Here is a 16,329-nt window from a genome sequence, read left to right as displayed (position 1 = left end):
TTTTGTAAAGGTTAGGAAATATTAACTCAGAATGATTTGGACTGTAGCTCTTACACCACTTAAAGTCATGTTTGATCTATTTATACATGTTGTTCCTTATAAAACTTCACTGCAAAATACCTTTTTTTTCAAAGATAAGTATTTGAATCCAGAGACAACAGAATTTCCTCAAAAATGCACACATTTATCTCTCATATCCCGTGACAGCATGCTTAACTGATTTATGCCTTTTGCTTTATATATTTCCCCCTCATGACTGATATTTCTTCATACTCATTCACATTGATTTGGTTTCAGTTTTGCAGGAACTTCAATAGATAAGCCAGCTCGAGGGACCATCACAAACTGGTTTAAGCAGCTAAACCATCAAACGTTACGCAAAAACATACTTTTAACTAGTCAGATAAGCTGGTCAACCAGTTTAACCATCTTAAACTGGTCTTTTTTCATCATGGCTATGAATAAGTGACAGATTAAAGTTTGACCCAGTAAAACTGAGCATCACTTACCACTGATCCCATCTCTGTGGAGGTTGGGGCCGCTCAGGTCGTCCATAGATCTCCTCAGGGATGCAATCTTCTCCTCGGATGCTTTGTGGAAGTGGTTGAGGTGGTGGTCGGGACTCCCGGCGCTTCCAGTGCTGGATGTGCTGCTCCCATCCCCGACGTCCCGCACCGGCACCGGGCAATTGAGGTTGCTCAGGCTGGACTGACTGTCTAAGGAGCTCCTGGATCCGGCTCCGCTCCTGTCCTCGTCCAGCATCAGCACGATCTCCTTTAGCTCCATGTTCTCCGCCCTGAGCGCCTCCTGACTGCTCTCCAGCTCCGTCAGCTTCTGCTGGTACAGACCCACATCCTTCCACAGCACGCTGGCCGTGTAGCGGCCGAAGCGCTGCCACTCCCGGGACACCTTCTTCCCCTTCTGCCGGTCATCGTCCAGGAAGCAGCACAGCTCCCGCAGCTCCTGGTTGTCGTCCTGCAGCCTCTGGTTGACCTCTTTGAGACTCCGGATCTCGTGGAGGTGGACCTGCAGCCTCCGGTTCACGTCCTTCATCATGTTGCCGTGCTCCAGCATCAGGTCCATGTTGCGGCTGTCCAGCCGCCGCAGCCTCCGGATCAGGTCCTCCTTCCCCAGCAGCAGCAGCTCCTCGTCGGACAGCTGGCTCACTCCGGCCCCGTCCATGTCCCCGCTGGCTCCGATGTTGACCTAATAAATATCTAATTATCTATCTTATTATGAAAAGCTGATCCATGACAGAAAGACACACACCGGGCTCCAGAGATCATCCGCCGGCGCCACACCGGGCTGAGCTGCCGTTAATCCACCGGCGGAGCAGATCACAGCACGGAAATATCCAGTAGTCTCACTTTCATCAACGTTAACGGTTAAAGTTGATCTGAGAGACGCGATGAGACGCTGCCTGTAGCCGGAGACTGGGGCTGGTTTGTGCTCGGAGTGGAGGAGCATGGGAGGAGACAGAGACAATCTGATTCTCCCACTGAGCACAGAGTCTCACAGTGTCCTCTATAGGCAGCTACACACTGCTGCACAACAAACCTCCCCTAACTTTTGAAGGTCTGTTTCTGTGTTAAATTCAAATCATTCATATCCACAGCGGCAGACTGGCGATGGTTGTTTCCATGGGCGGATGAGACAGTGGGCCCTGGGCACACATATGCAAAGGGCCCCACTACCTCACCTACAGAGGAGCAAGACACAGACAGTTGTTATGGTTTTGCCTCTTTTTGTTGTTGTTTTGCATGTCTTTGTAGTTGTTATGCATCTTTCTCTCCTCATTAGGGTACTTGTTTTTTGTGGTATTTGTAGTCATTTTGTGTCTTTCTGTAATAATTCTTTGTCTCTTTTGGTGTTTTTTGTCACTTTGTAGTTTTTTGTTTGTTTTTTTAAAGATTATTTTTGGGGGCTTGTATTGCCTTTATTGGACAGGACAGTTTAAGCGTGAAAGGGGGAGAGAGAGGGGGGCGACATACACCAAAGGGTCAAGGCCGGAATCAAAACCACGGCCGCTGCGGTGAAGATACAACCTCTGTATATCGGGCGCCTCACTTTGTAGTCATTTTATGTCTCTTGGTCATTTTTGTCTCTTTGTACTCATTTTGTGTCTCTTTTAGGTCATTCAATGTCCGATCATTTTATGCTTGTTTCTTGTCATTTTTGCCTTGTTGTAGTCTTTATATGTTTCTTTGAGGTTATTCATTTTGTCTTTTAAGGTCATTTAGTGTCTTTCTGTAGGAATTTTCTGTCTCTTTATACTCATTTTGTGTCCCTTTTGGATAATTTGTGTCCATTTGTCAAAAATGTGTGTCTATTTATAGTTATTTTGTGTGTCTTTGAGGTCATTCTATGTCTCTCTGGGGTCGTAGTGTGTCTTGTTATGGTTGTTTTGCTTATCTTTGAGTACATTATATGTCTTTTTTGGTCATTTTTGTCTCTTTGTAGCCATTTTGTGTTTTTGATTTTGTAGACACTCTGTATAGACCAGTTCACTTATCCATCCTTGGCTGTAAAATAATTGTTACACTCTACCTGAAACCTTGATGTTTTGTCATGCTTTGACTCCGTCCTCTTCCTTCCTGCTTTACTTTGCCTTTCTTTGTCTGCCTCTGTGGTTATTATTATTATCCTTATTATAATTTCAATTTTCTCATTTTAGAGCTGTGTTGGTGCTTATATCTACATGCTATACTTCTCTGGGATGACACCAGATCGACTGTAACAAACCGCAATTTCCCCCTGGAGATCAATCAAATATTTCTGATTCTGATTTACTGAGAGAAACCAATGGGTTTGCAGACAATTCTTTGTTTCTTCTTTAAAGTTAATGTTTTAGTTTATTTTTAATATAAATACATTTACTAAAACAAGCGCACTTCATCAAACAGAGGTGGATGTAGGTTATGTTGCCTGAAGATCTCTATATGCTGATTGAGTGTCCTGCTACATTAAATCTATTTAATGTACACACACACACACACACACACACACAATTCCATGACCTGGATTTGAACAATAGCTCCAGTGTGACTGCAGGAATTTTCAACTTCATGCAGCCTTTCAGTAAATCAACAATTACCTCACCCCAAATATATTCTAATTTTAATTAACATAAATTAATTACATTTATAAATTGAGAACAATATTTGGGTTTTTGTGCATTGTTTCCCCCTTTTTACAGGGAAAAAAGACTAGTTGAATCAGTGTTTGTATCTGTTTTGAATTCTGTTGCTTTGAAACAGATGCTTTCACCCTAAATTTCTATCCCTTTTAACTCTGAACTCATATAATCTTGATACTCAGTTGCAGAGTAGCTTGTTGCTCCCAATCACCCAAATCAGAGCTGAACTAGGAAAAAATGTCATTCTCTTCCAATGCACCTTATACATTAAATAATCTGCAAAAGAACTTAAACTTGGACACTCTGCCACCATTACGGCTGTTCAAATGCTTTATTTCAGATCTTGTTTTAATTGAGTGTAAATGGTTTTAATCATACATCTACACCATAACCTGTTTACTATCCTGTAATGTTTATTTTTTGCAATTATACATTGCTGTTATTGTTTTGTATTAATATATTTCTATTTAAGCTGTTATTTGTTTGCTTATTTGTTGTTTTTAAATGTCTTTGTTTATGCCTGGCATCACCGAAAATAAGGGTCTCCCGCCACTGATTTCCTGAGTCTTAAAAAGGTATTATAAAAAATTATTATTCAACAATATGTTGCAAAATCAGTTTAATACAGTTACAAAACCAACATAGTGTGTCAATATTATTATTATCAATTTTGTTAATAATACTAACGATACTACTACTACTACTACTACTATTTTGCTCATTGTTGTATCATAATTATTGTTGTTGTTGTTGTTGTTATCATTTTTATTATAATTATTATTGCAAAAGTTTTTATTCAGGGGTAAAATGATAATAATAATCATTATTATTATTATCATTATACAAAATATATATATAAGAATGATACACTCTCATTAAAGTATTACACTGTCATGGTTTTTATCATCATCATCATTATTATTATTATTTAATTTTAATTATTTATTTATTCATTATTACGGAATTTATTTAGCAGTAAAATGAGCATAATAAAATGATTATGATTGGTAAAGGCCGCCATCTGCTGGGCAGCAGTTGACATACATGATTACTCAACATAACAATATGTTGCAATCGATCAGCTCGGGACAAGGAACTACAGTAACTATAAACCCACAATGCACTGCGTGTTTTAGGTGAAATGCTTAAGACTAGACTCTGAATGAAAACAATCAGACATGTCATACAGGATGCTGTGATTGTAAAGTTGTCCTAAAGTGATATTGCTGTAGTTAGAGACGTCACTATTAATAACCAGGCTTTTATTGGTAATGGTCGTTATTATGATCATAATTATTTTGAGTGTATTATGGAGGCAGCAGACTGTCCCTGTGCTGGTAAACAGCCTCTGCCCCTGGCTCCCTCCCACTTGTGCTCAGATGGACAGACCGGGACATACCGGGACAGACAACAGCTGGTTTCCGTCCGGACCGGCTCCCGACGCTGCAGCCTGACCACAGAGACACACGGCCCGGGGTGACACCGCGGTCCATCACGTCAGAGGGACACATCGGGCGGATGATTGGAGTGAGGAGCAAAGTGCACACAGGAAGTCGCTCCTGCACACAACTTTGTCTCTCCATGATCTCCAGCGCGCGCCATCATGCAGCGCTGTTATGGCACAGTCCCGGCCCGGCTCGGCCTCTCACCGGTTGGCATTTTGTATTTTTTGGCGTTCTGTGTGCCACCTGTGATGTTACACCCGCAGTGTTTGGACTTTAAGCCGCCCTTCCGACCGCTCCGGGAGCTGGAGTTCTGCGTCATGTACAAGGAGTTTGGCTGCTGTGATTATCAGAAGGACCAGGAGATCATGACAAAGTATTACAGAATTATGGATAACTTTGATTATTATGGATATGCCAACTGCGCGGGGTTCGTCCTGGAGCTGCTCTGCCAGGTAGGCACGCATGGACAAAGGTCGCTTGGCTGTGTCTCCATCATGCGCCAACAGTCTGTCCAAACAACAAAATCAGCAGAGGAAGGCGATCTGTCATCTGTAAAAACAATCTATGAATGCTAAAACAGTCCAACAGAATCATATGATCTTACAGTAACTTCGGAAAAAGGTTCCTCTTTTTATGAAGTTGACTATGGGACGCCGATTGTAAAGTTGTTATTGTTGTTAAGTGTTGTTAAGGTATTTAGCTCCAAAACATAATTAAAAATAGGTGTGAATTTTTCAATCACCCCTTAAAACATATTCAGAGCGATATTTGCGGAGTTTGTCAGATTTACGCCATCGTGAAAAATATATTAAAGATAATGTCACTGTCAAATAAAAATGTTTAATATTAAATTTAAATGGTAAATGTTATAAATGTTAATTGTTAAATATAAATGTTAAATATTATATCAAAATGTTAAGTCTTAAATCTTAATGTTAAATGTTCCATCTAAATGTTAGATGTTAAATATTTTGTTAAATGTAAAATGTAAATGTTTGATGTTATATCTAAATGTTAGGTGTTATGTGTAAATGTTAAACGTTATATCTAAATGTTAAATCTAAATTACACCATTCTAAATATTTAGCTAATATGCAAATTCACACCACTGCATAGCAGTAGTACCAAAATTAAAGTTAAATGTCTTAATCCAAAGAACCAGCTGAGTGAAGGTAAAGGCCCCCCCTCACTAATTTCTCTGAAAACATATCAGTCATATAGATGAGATGTGAAGACAGACAGACAGACGCACACACACACACACAGGAGGGTAGAAAGTTGTAGAGACCTCTCACATGCTGATTGAGCAACTGAGGCTGCAACTTATTATCAAGCAGATGGACCTAATATTTCACTGTCTGAGGAATCATCTGATCTCACTATGGGCTTTGTAGTCTACATGAGCATATGGATTTTAACCCTTTGAAACCTTAGCAAATTGGTTTCATTTCTTTCCAAAATATGGGGAGAAGACAACAAAAAACTTAACAAGATGTGGCCCAAAAATTAGCATAAAATTGGAGAAAAAGTTACAAGAAAATAACCTGAAACTAAGCCCATTTTTAAAAAAGTTTTAAAAAAACAAAATGAAACAAATGTGAAACAACCTTTTAAAAAGGTGCCAAACATATACATGTATTTATTTTATAAATTATATTTTTTTTTTCTGTAACATAATTTTATATATGAAATTATTTTGAATATAATTTTCTCGAAAAATATTTCGTTTGCAATTTCTTGCAATTTGTGCAATATTTAGGTTTATTTTATTTGTATTTTATCAGGGAAAGTGCCAATTAACAAATAAGCAAGGTATAAAGTTTAAATATAAAGTGATTTTACCTTCATTTTGAGACCAATTCTTTAATTTGTCTATCATTCTGATAGGATCAGTGGCTGTGGGGAGTTTTATTCCAATGACACTTTTTAGAAACCCAATTTTGCTTTCACCCTCTTGACCAAAAAGATCTTTAAGTGGCATCGAGCACACAATCACCCTTGGTCAAGGGAAGTTTATGCAATATTTTTATTTTTTGAGCTACATTATATTTTAATTAATAATTTGCAGTGTAAAATATATACAGTCAAACAAAAATGACTACACATCCATAAGAAACAATGGAAGGAGGAGATCTGGAGTAAGCCAAAACTCAGAAATTATGTTCAAATTAAAGAAAATTACTACACAGAACCTTATGTAACATTAAACTTCAGGAGGGGACAGAGGCCCCTGTGTGCTCTGTTAAGGTCTCGGTAAGATCTGGTACACTGCCTCTGGCGATAGAAGTCGGTAGGTATAAAGGTATTCCTAAAGAGCAGCGTATGTGTGTTTTGTGTGATGTTGAAGCTGTTGAGGATGAATTTCATTTTTTGTTCTTCTGTCCTTTGTACAGGGATCTGAGAAAGCATTTGTCTAAAAAAAGTTCAGGCGAAGAACCCCGACTTATTTTGGTTGGCTGAGTGTGATATGTTGAGTTGGCTCTTTAAGGACAAGATTTACGCCTTAGCCAGGTTCATTGAAAATGTATGGTCATTACTCCAGAAAACACTGTATCCAATATAATTGTCTATTATTGGTTTGTAAATTATGAAATGCTCCTTGTATAGTTTATATTTTGTTATGTGGACATATTAGAAGGGGCTATGTGTGCATCTTTGTATTCTTTCTGTATTGTTATTGTCAGTGTCTTATAAGCCCATGTGGGCTGGGCACAATTAAGTGCATGACACTTAAATAAACAAATCAATCAATGTACATTATCAGTGTTTAGTTAGTTTCCCAAACCACGACCCATGTCCTTCAGGGTTTTGTTTTCTGGGGAAACATACCCAAATTAGTTTTATTTGTTTTTGTTTTATTTTATTAATTGTTTTATTGAGTTTTTATTTGTTTATGTAAAAATAAATGTTTTACAAATGTAACATTGTGTATGTTACATTGACAAGATGTGACATACTGTGCTATGCTGTTATCATGTCTTACTGTTTATTTTTGGTTTCACATGGGACACAAACAGTGATCTCCTGGGTGAAAGGTGTTTGTTTGACCCCCCTGTAACATCTCTCCCACCCACCCCACTTATTCTTAGTTGCTCTTTATACTACAACAGTTGCTTAGAGCGTCAGATAATGAGATGGCCCAGTACACTGCATACAGATGCGATGGTATTTGATGAGTTGGGAGTGAGGGCGGCTTCTTAATGCAGGTTCAAGGAAATCTCTACATATTTACATGTCATACTCACTCATCCTCTCCTCTGGCCAGGAATGCTCTCCATATGCAGCTCATCTCTTTGATGCTGAGGTCCCAACCACCCCACTCAGGACCATCCCTGGCCTCTGTCCTGACTACTGCGCCCAGTTTTGGAAGAAGTGCAGCTCCACCATTCCTTTCCTGTCTGATGACCCACACATAGCCAAAGTCAAACAAAACCAGGCACTTCTTTGCCAGTATCTGGAACTAGAAGATGTGGACTACTGCTACCCACACCTCCTCAGCAACCAACAGCTCACCAAGAATCTGGGCCGGGTTCAGTCAGACTTGGATGGCTGTCTGCAGCTGTGCCTGAAAGAAGTTGCAAACGGGCTGCGGAACCCACTAGCTATGGTGCATGCTAACGATGGCACATATAGGTTCTTTGTGGCAGAACAGGTAGGCTTGGTGTGGACGTACCTACCTGATGGGTCCAAACTAGAGAAACCATTTTTGAATATTTCCAAGGCGGTGTTAACGTCATCATGGGAAGGTGACGAGAGAGGCTTTCTGGGACTCACCTTTCACCCCAAGTACAAGTTCAATGGGAAGCTGTATGTATATTACTCAGTGGAGGTGGGTTTTGATGAGAGGATCAGGATCAGTGAGTTCCACGTGTCAGCCAGTGACATGAATGTGGTGGATCATGCCTCTGAGCGGTAGGTATGGACTGATCCAGGTTGGCAAGTACAGCAATGGTCCTACAACTGGTCTGTTTCTTGTCTTATTTGTCATGTCAACTCTCCTTCTAGGGTTATTCTGGAGATAGATGAACCAGCATCCAACCACAATGGAGGGCAACTTCTGTTTGCAGATGATGGTTACTTGTACATTTTCACAGGAGATGGTGGAATGGCAGGAGATCCATTTGGGAAATATGGGAATGCCCAAAACAAGTAAGACATCAACAAAGGTTCCTGGAACTAGACACACTCAAATGATCTAAATCAATGAAGAATGTACCCAGTTTTAGAAACTATAGCAAAGAACCTTGAATAGGGCTAGTGCTACACCTATGTTTTAGTCATAATATATAATGGTAGTTTAGATATTTGAAGAGTAATTACATTTTCTAAAATCACTTTTCACATATTGCCACCATCCACTTTAGGTCAGCTCTATTGGGTAAAGTTCTCCGCATCGATGTGGATGACAATGAGAGAGGGCCATTGTACAGAATTCCTCCAGATAACCCCTTCATACAAGAGCGAGGGGCACGACCTGAGATTTATGCTTACGGTGTCCGCAATATGTGGAGGTGCTCTGTGGACCGGGGCGACCCTCGCAACAAAGAGGGCAAAGGGCGTATCTTCTGTGGGGATGTGGGCCAGAACAAGTTCGAAGAGATCGACATCATCGAGAAAGGGCGAAACTACGGCTGGAGAGCCAAAGAGGGTTTCTCCTGCTACGACAAGAAGCTGTGTGCCAACAGCTCACTAGGTAGGCATACTCTACAGTGAAATGGTAGCACACCCGTGGTAACCTCCTTAAACTCCAGACTACAGAACTGGAGTTATTCATCACAGACACACACCATGGCAGCTCTCTGCACAAACTAGTGTAAATTTTCCTGTCTGGATGAAATCAGCTTCTGTCATGTTATGTTTGAAAGAGAGACTGCAGGGTCTTGGCCCTTGGTAGAAATGGTGACCAGTGTTCTGGTGCTGCCACAAAGCAAAGGACATGAACTCATTATTACAACTAATTCAATTGAAACACATGTAAGAGGGAATATTGAAAGCAAAATTTGACCATCATCTACCATAGAGCATTTTAATTTTTGTAACCTCAAGTAATCATGTTGTCACACTAGACAGTTAGATAATCAATGACCATGACCTACTTGCCTAACTTAAATTATTTTAATGCATCACCAGTTACTTCAAAAGCACATTGTTAGTTGGAACTGCATTGTTCTCTGCACAGTATATCACCGTTATCAAGGCAATTAAGTGTGACTGCCATACTAGTTTCCAATATTTTCCAAAAAATACTTCACTTTTCAGTTGTACCCCGCACTTACAGCATTCAGATTTTATTTGGGTGTGTAATCATTCAGCATAATCATAGGAACTTTAAAATAGTTGGACTTCTTCCTATAATACATATTTAGCTTCCAAAACTATTTTTCACTACTTTCACCTTACTAATAAAAGCAAGTTTTATCAGGTCAACAAGATGCTTCATTGGGAAGAAATGGCTAACAAAGATGGAGAAACTCAGTAATACCAATAATAACTTTTCAGTTTCTTCACAGATGATGTCCTCCCTATTTATGCATACCCTCACAAGATGGGGAAGTCAGTGACTGGTGGCTATGTGTACCGCGGCTGTGAATACCCCAATCTGAATGGCATGTACATATTTGGAGACTTTATGAGTGGGTAAGCTTTAATCTAGTAAATAGTATATTTTCTTTACACAATAACACTAACCTCTAAAGCTTGCCTTTTTGTTAAAAAGGGTATTAAGACATTATTAAAGAATGGTACCAATATGATGTCAGACATAAACTTTGGGCCATTCTATACAATGAAAACTTTTGCTTTTTTTTTTTTTTTTTTTACTTTAAGTACGTTTTACCTCTGTTGTTTAAGAAAAGTTTGAATGCAGGACTTTTACAGTAGACTATTCTCACACTGTGATACTGATACAAAATTAGATTTAAGACAGAGAGTATGTCTTCCATTTCTGGTCATGTTGAAGAGGAGGTTGTGGCTCATGTTATCTTTGGCGAGACCTGAAAGTTGGATTGTTTGTTTTTCGGTTTGTCTGACCATCTGTCCTATTCTCAGCAATAAAATATCTCAAGAACACCTGGAGGTAATCAAATTTGGCATGAACATCCATTTGGACACAATGATTAACTAGTAATTTAACTAGTAATTTACTGGTTAAAGCTCACTGTGACCTCATCTCTTGCATTCTTGTAAATGCAATGTCTCAAGAACACCTCAAGGGAATTGGACTCAATAACGAACTGATTAGAATTAATAAAGATAATTCCAGTTTGACATGTAGATTATCTTTGATGTAATATAATTTGGTTATGCTCTACACACAACATCAGTGTAGGAAATACTTGTTGCTAAGGTATAGAAGTTCAGATAACTCTCCATCATGAAGTGCACTGCACATTAGAGATTGAAGATTTTATTCCTTTTCCAGGCGTTTGATGAGTCTCCAGGAGGACAGAAACACAAGGCAATGGAAATACAATGAGATCTGTATGGGGATGGGCCTGACCTGTGCCTTCCCTGGGCTCATCAACAACTACCACCAGTACATCATCTCCTTTGCAGAGGATGAAGCTGGTAATGCATGCACACCCTCAAACCCAGAATATGTCTTGAGTTTGCACTAGCTCTAATTTGGAAATATGATTTCCTGTGCAATGTCTGCCTGATGTAATGCTTTGTTTGTCTTTCCATCAGGCGAGCTGTACTTCATGTCAACTGGAATACCGAGCGCTACGTCACCTTCAGGAGTCATTTATAAAATAGTGGACCCTTCAAGGTGAGTATTAAGGACACTGTGTGTATACTGTACTGGTGTGCTGCAGCTACATATTCCTGTCTTTTGATAGAAGGTGTAGGCTATGACAAAGAAATGACTGTCTGTAGTCTTTTCCAGCATCACTGTCCCTGACTTTAGTTCATTTTCAGTAGAACATGTGTAATGGTAGTTTCATGCATGCATACACATGTACATGCATACAAATAAGAACCACCAATCAATTCAACACTTTAGATTTGACCGACAAATCCTGTTCATACAGATCAGGTACAAGATGGTTTAGTCCATTATAGCCACTTCTAGGGGTGATTTGGAATAGTCCAAGTTGCAGCAATAATAGGGTTTCATAGAGTGATTCATATGATGATTACTTTGCTTCTTTCTTACTTCATCATTACACAAAGAAAACTTTTGCCCTGTACAGTGTCTGCACACTGTGTGAAGAGTATTTACTATTTCGATTTCTTGGAATTGGATATGTCTGACACACATCTGTTCATAATTACAAACACAGGCATGTCATTCTTCTCAGTGAGCCTGAGGGATGTGCAGTATCATGATCATTCTTGGCCTGGAAGTGAGCTTAGATCTGTGTTTTCTCAGTGCTGGTGGGATAACTTTTGCTGAATGTGGAGGTTATACTGCCTGTCTCTGTTTTGGTAAAGGAGGGGAAATGAAGCAGTGTTGGCAGTAGTGTGAAAGGCCTGCCATCCTAAATCTCCCTTCTCTGACATTGCTTCAGACAGCTTTTGGCTCTTGCTGCGTTTCTCTCAGCAGTAGACGGTTGTGTCACTTAATTTGTTTCCCAGCCATCAAGCTCATTTAAGTGTTCCTCGCCACTGTTGTGACTTGAGTTGGAAATTAAATATATATCACAGGACCACAGTTTTTTCTGTCCACCTGCTTGTATTCTGGCTTCTCTAATGTGCAAGAATGTTTCGTTGTGTTTTATTTTCAGGCGTGCTCCACCAAGACAATGCCACTATGACCCTCTTCCTGTCAGAGTGAAAAGTAACCTCATCAAGTTTGTTCCCCAAGAAAGTAAGTCCACTTCCAAACACTATGACCTCAATACTGACTACAAAACAATTTAAATCTGACATTATAAGCCTCTAGTCGAAAGGTCGATTGCTTGATCGATATGTTTTTGTCCGACCAAATACTAATTGGTCTGACAATCACTGATGTTACTTTACCGAGGCCGTGTTTCCACCAAAGCATTTCATTTCCTAGCTGAAAAATGACGGTTGTTGTTGAGCACTTGTGTCTTTCCTCTTTTCCTCTTTTCCTCTCTTAAATTTTTAAGTTCAATGAATTTCTTTTAACTGAGGAAAAGCGCACAGTGCACACTTTTTTTTCAAATGATACAATCGAGATCACATTTATTTTTACTCGAGGCATTCCACTTGCCTGAACACAGAGTTTACTTGCTCTGGTGTTATTGTGAGCCCTGTAAAAGAAAAAAAAAATGCTTTGGTAGACTCACAACACTTCCAGGTAGAGTGGCCTGTGGGGATTTAGTTAACCTAGAGATAATGTGCAGTTTTTTTTACCCCAATCTATGAATCAATTAGTTGAGGAGTAGGTAGAATTTCAATCAGTCAAAATTTTCTTTGGTTCAATAAAGCCCTAGACATAAAGTTGTTTATACTCTTGGTCTCATATTTTTTCATTGTCCTCACATTAGCATTAATCGGCCTTGACCCACCAAACAAAATTGAGCCTGACCCACAACCTACAGAGTCCTACGACTGGCTCCAAGAGCTTATTGATCTTCTAGGACAAGACCTGACCACCGCTTCGCCAACCACAACTACTACCAAATCACCCAGAAATTCAAGGCGGAAAAACAGACGAAGAAAGGGCAAATCCAGAGCAGAGAGTACGCCTGAGCTCCAGAACGGAATGGTGAGGCTGGTTGGGGATGACCAAGGCCGCAGTGACCGTGGACGGGTGGAGATCTACGTTAACGGGGCATGGGGCACTGTGTGCGATGACCTATGGACCACCAAGAACGCTGCAGTGGTTTGCCGACAGCTGGGTTTCAGGCATGCTCTGAAGGCAGCCAAGAACTCAGAGTTTGGGGAGGGAAGGGATCTGCCCATTCTTTTGGATGATGTTCAGTGTGAAGGTACAGAGTCCAGCCTGCTGGACTGCAAACATGCTGGTGTGGGGATAAATAACTGTGCCCATTATGAAGACGCCGGGGTGATCTGTGGTAACTCAGACTACGTTGTAGAAGTCTAAATGTTTGACTACTATGAAATCAGAGCTAATGATCACCAACTAAACCTGTTGTCGTAAAAATGCACCCTGAATTTAACAGCTGGTATTTTTATTTTACTCTTGATGGATAACTTTCTAATTCCCATGAATGAGCGCACCAAACAGACCACATAACTTTGTGCCATCATATTTCCAGCAGTGGCAGTGGAGTTAAATAGCATAAATATGGTCTAAAATTGCTGTTCTTTGTTGTTAGTCCATCACAATATAAAAGGAAAAGGGGAAATCTTGTATAAACCACAATACAATGTGCTTTGAACAAGGGACTAATTGTTCTCATAGAACACACAGGTGAATGCAAAAAAAAAAAAAAAAAAAAAAGGAAATTGCAATCTAAAGCAGGAAATGATGCAGATTTTATGGAAACTTGGAGTACCAACAAGGACAATCCTTTTAATTAAAGCATTCCAGAGGTTATTTATGAGATAAGCTAACAGCTGGAATGCATTGATGATATCTAACACTGTAACCATATCTAAAGGTGGGGTTTTCCTTCAGTAATGTTTTACTTGGCCATTAGTGGCACATAGCCTTTTCTCAAAGCTGAATGATAATGTTTATTGTTAATTTTCCATCTCCGACTTGATTGTTTAATTTGAATGTATGTTTGGCACTATTGCATTAAGTCTTTGCCCTCTGAGTAATTTGTTGTGGTAACAAATTTGACAATTAGTGTCTGAATGTCATAGTTCCTGGTGAATGCTCACTGCCCACTGAATGAATGTATGTTTGTATCATGATGTTATTGTTTTAGTAAATGGTTTTAATAAAAGATTACTAGTCGTAACTGGTTTCCTCTTACACTTGTACCAAACTTGACATTTTAGAGTAGAGTTTCATAAATAGTGTATTTTTTAAAAAAGAGAGGGTAACAGTTTCTAAACATTTTTTTTTTTCACAAATGCGCCTTTTTGTCAATCAAGCAAAATAACAAAAGCATTATAATATCATGCCACCAAAATTTAAGGACATGTTTCCAAAGCTTTTTGGCTTTTTTATGTTGTGCACGCTTTCATGTTGAAACATGAAAGCGTGCACATCCCACAAAACATTAGCACACCATAAACTCTGTAATGTAACACTAACATTACATTTGCTGAAATGATATCTGTACATTTTGTTATTTTATAACATTAATTACTAACAGAAGAGCATGCAGCCCTGCTGACGTGCCATTTAGCTGTCTTTCTTAGGCTTTTAACCATATGACTTAGATTGTCAGGTATAGATGCACTCATTTTATCGTTTTTAGTATTTCACAAGATAAAAAATAACCGAAGAAATGGCCTTAAAATAAGACCATTCCTACATCCTCTGTGATTGCACGATTTTGAGTAAATACCAAGACAAACAAAGTCTAAATGACAGCTCTTTTATTCTAACCAGTCAGTGCTTGTTTGAGGAATCTGTTCTCTGTGTTGTGAAGGTCATTGATATGCTGAGCAGCAAATCTCAGGAGCTGGAGCCAGGCTTGACCACCCTACAGCCTGCCAATGTGTGGCCCCTGCCTTCTTCTCGCCCCGATTCTCTGTACCCAACCGGATAGTGGCCCAGAATCCCCTAAATTTCTTCAGTCTGTGTGTGCCACAGGGGGACTTAAGTTGATGACAGTACAAGATGGACACATCCACATAGTATCAAGGACAACACAATAAAGTTTAGTACTTATAGAAGTTGTAATCTTTGATGTAAAGACAACAGAGATGTAAGAGTCCAGGTGAATGGGTGGAATCACACTTTAAACTAACCAACACAGTTAATACAAATATCATCAGCTGCTCAAACTTTTGCTAGAGCACTTTTTGAGTCACTATCTCAATGAATATTGTATAGAACTGTATTGAGCTATTTCTACCATTTGGTTTAGGTAGGCTATGTTGTCAGATGTCATTGTGTCTTTAAAAAAATGACTTCAGTTTGCCTCCTACGGGAAGTTGGTTACAAAAAAGTTACAGGGTGTTGAAAATTGATTTTCTAAAAACTTGGCAAACCCAATTTCATTTTATACCGATATTCTTTTAGTATTTTGTTTGATATTTTTTGTTACTAGATTCATAATCATTTGTGATTATTAATAATTTTTTTTTTTAAATATTATTTTGTTTTTTATCTGCTTTTTGTATGAATTTACTTTTATTTTCAGATTTGTATTATATAACATTGATAATTTGTCATTTAACATATATTTTAGTGTCTATTTTTGTTTCTCTATTTTTATATGTTTATTGTATAAAGTGTATAAAGGGGTGGCACGGTGGCTTTGTGGTTAGCACTGTTGCTTCACAGTTCCAACTGGTTCGAATCCCAGTTGGAACAGGGTTTGGTCCGGGCGGGGGCCCTTCTGTGCGGAGTTTGCATGTTCTCCCTGTGTCTGCGTGGGTTCTCTCCGGGGTCTCCGGCTTCCTCCCACAGTCCAAAGACATGCAGCTCAGGTTAAGTGGTGACTCTAACTTGCCCCTAGGTGTGACTGTGAGTGTGTATGGTTGTTTGTCTATATGTGTCGGCCCTGCAATGGTCTGGCGAACTGTTCAGGGTGTACCCCGCCTTCCATACAATGACAGCTGGGATTGGCTCCAGCCCCCCCATGACCCTTACAAGGACAAGCGGTTACAGAAAATGAAATATATAAAGTTACTTTTATTTTTAGATTTCTATTATATACTTTTGCACTTTTTACAATGCATAACACTTCT

At 39.3% G+C, this 16,329-nt stretch overlaps 2 protein-coding genes across 2 annotated transcripts in view; one reads left to right on the top strand and one right to left on the bottom strand.

The window, feature by feature from the left end:
* LOC121953160 (coiled-coil domain-containing protein 85C-A-like) overlaps positions 1-1,407 on the bottom strand; it is a 33,972-nt gene extending 32,565 nt beyond the window's left edge. Inside the window, exon 1 of the mRNA XM_042500072.1 lies at positions 510-1,407. Coding sequence (XP_042356006.1) covers positions 510-1,182 — 673 coding nt within the window. The 5' untranslated portion in view covers positions 1,183-1,407. The remainder of the gene's footprint in view (positions 1-509) is intronic.
* Positions 1,408-4,283: 2,876 nt separating this feature from the next.
* On the top strand, positions 4,284-14,423 carry hhipl1 (HHIP-like 1). Its single transcript, XM_042501141.1, has 9 exons — positions 4,284-5,033; positions 7,847-8,493; positions 8,587-8,730; positions 8,946-9,274; positions 10,092-10,218; positions 11,003-11,148; positions 11,269-11,350; positions 12,309-12,391; positions 13,038-14,423. The coding sequence occupies exons 1-9, from the start codon at positions 4,740-4,742 to the stop codon at positions 13,595-13,597; spliced, it is 2,412 nt and encodes an 803-aa protein (XP_042357075.1). The 5' UTR covers positions 4,284-4,739; the 3' UTR covers positions 13,598-14,423.
* The last annotated feature ends 1,906 nt before the right edge of the window (positions 14,424-16,329 follow it).

The sequence above is a fragment of the Plectropomus leopardus genome, chromosome 14 (genome assembly GCF_008729295.1).
Source record: "Plectropomus leopardus isolate mb chromosome 14, YSFRI_Pleo_2.0, whole genome shotgun sequence".
Classification (NCBI taxonomy): Eukaryota; Metazoa; Chordata; class Actinopteri; order Perciformes; family Serranidae; genus Plectropomus; species Plectropomus leopardus.
The sequence above is the reverse complement of the archived record's forward strand: the minus strand, read 5'-3'. Positions and strand labels throughout refer to the sequence as shown.